A 4114-nucleotide genomic window follows, 5' to 3' on the forward strand; every position below is an offset into this window, starting at 1 on the left:
ACGCACTGTAAGTTAATATGACAGACCCTGATGGTGATAGTTTTGTTTGGGATGCTCTAGCTGCCACTGTTTGTTGTCTGCTGCATGGTCTTTGCCTTGCGCGCAATTACGCCCCCCGTGGAGCTCTTAAACGAAACATTAGCACCTAATTTAAAAAATAAAACAGCTTTTCACAAGGACAGACAGCTCCCTGGGCAGTCTTATCATGCGCAAATTAGCCAATTTACCAAAATGCCCCTCTCTCACACAAAGAATAGATAGAGTTGATGTATCCTCCGTCTGCCTGGTGTTCATGTTACCATTCATTTTTGAAAGATTACCCCCGTGAAAATTCGCTATAATATTCGTATACTGACTTATAGTATCTCCTATATGGATGACACTATAATTAATATTCATATATGCAGGCTACAGTGTAGCCTACCTGTGGAACGCAATAGACTTTCGTGACCTTACTATGGTATTTCTATCTTTATTATTTTTGTTTGATATTTCTAATGTGTTATAGGGTTACAATCGTTCTCTTTTATAAGGGCCGATGTCTGTCATATTTTGATAATTTTGTAATATAGGGTCAAAATACATAAAAAAAAAATAGTGAGTTTGGTGTATATTCATGGTTGTTTTCCTTGTGAAAAGCTGGAGAACATATCATATATCATATTATTTGACCCACTATCTCTCCATACCGCTGAAGCTGGAGCCTGGTGCCACACAAACAGCCAAAACGAATATGATCATAATAATATCTGTAAAAACATGATTGACTTATCCCGAAGCACCGCCCCTGCTGCTCTGTGATTGGATGAACGGCCAAGGGGGGGCAGCCTGACAGGCTCCTGTATAAATACCCACCGCTTAGCCCTCAAGCTGATGATTTGTATGGGAACCAGGACTAAGAGGGGACGAGCCGAGTGAATGTAGTCGCTGTGTTTTGAAGAAAGAAAGGCCCACATTTTCTATTTGTTGTTGTGATCGCAGAGCTGTACTCCGGTTTATCAGCGAGAGACTGGCTAAGGATACAGAAAGCAATTTACATTAGAAGGTGGATTCCCTCTCCTCAGCCATCTTGCCTGCTGCTCGCCGCCCTGAAGGCTGTTTTCTCCTCTCCTCCACCACAGACTGAAAGTAAACACGGCTTGCAAATTGCTTGCAACTCCGTGCCAAATACCGAGCGAAGCGAGATGGGCTCGCTGCGTAAAATCTAACCGGACTGGGGCAAAATAAGACTGCTGAGAGGATTTCTCCGCTGCTGTTTTTACCAAAGCGGGAGAGGGGGACACGACGCGCCGGGGGGATGGAGTACGACCTGTTGGGGATTTACCTGCTCCTCTCGCTCGCCCTCCTGCCCAGATCCAGCGGCACCACGGCCAAGGAGATCACCTGCCAGGAGATAGCCGTGCCCCTGTGCAAGGGCATCGGCTACAACTACACCTACATGCCAAACCAGTTCAACCACGACACGCAGGACGAGGCTGGGCTGGAGGTGCACCAGTTCTGGCCTCTGGTGGAGATCCAGTGTTCCCCGGACCTCAAGTTCTTCCTGTGCAGCATGTACACCCCCATCTGCCTGGAGGACTATAAGAAGCCGCTGCCGCCGTGTCGGAGCGTGTGTGAGAGAGCCAGGGCGGGCTGTGCGCCTCTCATGCGGCAGTACGGCTTCCCCTGGCCGGACAGAATGAAGTGTGACCTGCTGCCGGTGCAAGGCAATCCCGACACACTGTGCATGGACTACAACAGGACTGACTCCACCACGGTTTCCCCAGTGCTCTCCAAACCCACCAACCACCCCAGTAAGGCTCATAACCCACATAAGAACAAACCTGGCCGACCCAGCGCGCCAGGTAAATACAAGCCGCCTGCTGCTCCCTGCGAGCCGGGATGTAAGTGTCTAGACCCCATGGTGCCCGTGAACACGGACCGGCACCCGCTCTACAACCGCGTAAAAACGGGGCAGATCACCAACTGCGCCATGCCGTGCCACAACCCGTACTTTACGCACGACGAGCGCGCATTCACCGCCTTCTGGATAGGACTGTGGTCGGTGCTGTGCTTCGTGTCCACGTTCGCCACCGTGGCTACCTTCCTCATCGACATGGAGCGGTTCAAATACCCGGAGCGGCCCATCATCTTCCTCTCGGCGTGTTACATGTTTGTTTCAATTGGCTACATCGTGCGCCTGATCGCCGGGCACGAGAAGGTGGCGTGCAACCGGGAATATGACGTGGAACACATCCACTACGAGACCACCGGCCCCGCGCTGTGTACCGTGGTCTTCCTATTAATTTACTTTTTCGGCATGGCCAGCTCCATCTGGTGGGTCATCCTCTCTCTGACTTGGTTCCTGGCTGCTGGGATGAAGTGGGGCAACGAGGCTATAGCAAGTTACTCCCAGTACTTCCACCTGGCCGCCTGGCTCATCCCCAGCATGAAGTCTATAGCAGTGCTGGCTCTGAGTTCTGTGGACGGGGACTCGGTGGCTGGCATCTGCTACGTGGGCAACCAGAACCTGGACAACCTCCGGGGGTTTGTTTTGGCACCGCTGGTCATTTATTTGTTCATCGGCACCATGTTTCTCCTGGCCGGGTTTGTCTCCCTGTTCAGGATCCGTTCAGTCATCAAGCAAGGCGGCACCAAAACGGACAAGTTGGAGAAGTTGATGATCAGAATAGGCGTCTTCACAGTGCTCTACACCGTGCCAGCCACAATCATAGTAGCCTGTTACTTTTACGAGCAGCACAACCGGCAGAGCTGGGAGATTACGCACAACTGCTCCTGCCTGCTGGACGTGGAGCGCAGGACTCCAGACTATGCCGTGTTCATGTTAAAGTACTTTATGTGCCTTCTGGTAGGCATCACTAGCGGCGTGTGGATCTGGTCCGGTAAGACAGTGGAGTCGTGGCGGACTTTCTGCACCAGGTGCTGCTGGGGCAGTAAGGGCACCGGGACAGGCTCCATGTACAGCGACGTGAGCACCGGGCTGACGTGGAGGTCGGGCACGGCCAGCTCTGTGTCTTGCCCCAAGCAGATGCCATTGTCCCAGGTTTGAATGAGAGGCGAAAGCAGCTTATGCATGGGACGCCTAATTGTTTGGGAGATAACCCATCACTATCCCCGTCTTAAGCAATTTGCATAGTAATGAACTGCTGCTGAGGGCCCTCTACACCCCCCACACCTCTGTTTGGAGAACTGGTTGAAACAATGTACCTGGCATTAACAGGTTAATTCCTCCCTGTTTATATGTATTGAAGGTACAGACTTTTACACTTAAACTGGGCATTACTTGTAGGCTACCTTTAGGCGACAAGACACTTTTGTTCCTAACTTGCTTCATACAAAGAACATTTTGGGTTTTTTATGACCTGTTCTATCTACATATAGTGCCAGATGACATTGTATAATTCAATCACATCAAAGATGGTTTAAATTAAGCCTTATAGTGCCCCAAGTATTTTACGGGTCGTTCTTTTTTGTAATTTCAAAATGTATTTATATAATGGTTATGTACAAACTTTGTAAATTTGTGTATAAAAGAAAACTTTATAAGCTATTGTAAATTTGTACAAAGTGTAGATGTCCTTTTTTTCGTGAGGAAAAAAACAAATATGACCTTTATTTTGACAATAAAACGTTTGATAAATCTCAAGGCCTGTGTTAACTTTCCAGTGTTTTTCCCATAGGGAGTCTGATCCAGCCTCTTGTGTTCCGAGCCCAGGCATATTTTGTGGTTCCTTGTGGTCACCGTGTTGAGGATGGCAGCAGTGGCAATAGCAGCCTTTGAGAGTCCCCAGCTAAAAGGAAGCCCTTTTAACCATCAGAGACCGATAATTAGAGGCAGGGGTTGAGTTGGAGCATCTCCATAATTGTTAAAGTCCTCTTCACATGCCTGCCGAAGCCCGCTTTCTTAATTTAGTAAAAGAGGGAGTGGGTGAATGGGGGTATAAATGCAGGGAATAGACCCTTTTCATCTGCGGATACTTTGATCTTTCTTTTAGGCAGCCTAGAATAAAGGTGGTATGCATTAGGAGTGTCTGTCTGATGTGCCAAGGTTCTCCTAAATGTCCCCATTTGGATGCTTTGATGGATGTTCTACAATTGAAAGAGCATTCTGGAC

At 48.9% G+C, this 4114-nt stretch overlaps 1 protein-coding gene across 1 annotated transcript; it reads left to right on the forward strand.

The window, feature by feature from the left end:
* Positions 1 to 915: 915 nt before the first annotated feature.
* Positions 916 to 3416, forward strand: fzd8a (frizzled class receptor 8a). The gene has a single exon (XM_083651416.1). The coding sequence runs from the start codon at positions 1298 to 1300 to the stop codon at positions 3047 to 3049; it is 1752 nt and encodes a 583-aa protein (XP_083507542.1). The 5' UTR covers positions 916 to 1297; the 3' UTR covers positions 3050 to 3416.
* Positions 3417 to 4114: the final 698 nt, after the last annotated feature.

Source organism: Poromitra crassiceps (assembly GCF_964638095.1).
Source record: "Poromitra crassiceps genome assembly, chromosome: 2".
Taxonomy (NCBI): domain Eukaryota; kingdom Metazoa; phylum Chordata; class Actinopteri; order Beryciformes; family Melamphaidae; genus Poromitra; species Poromitra crassiceps.

Bases quoted from the DNA above. Each gene is read 5' to 3' on its own strand.
- fzd8a (XM_083651416.1), top strand. From the start codon at position 1,298: ATGGAGTACGACCTGTTGGGGATTTACCTGCTCCTCTCGCTCGCCCTC.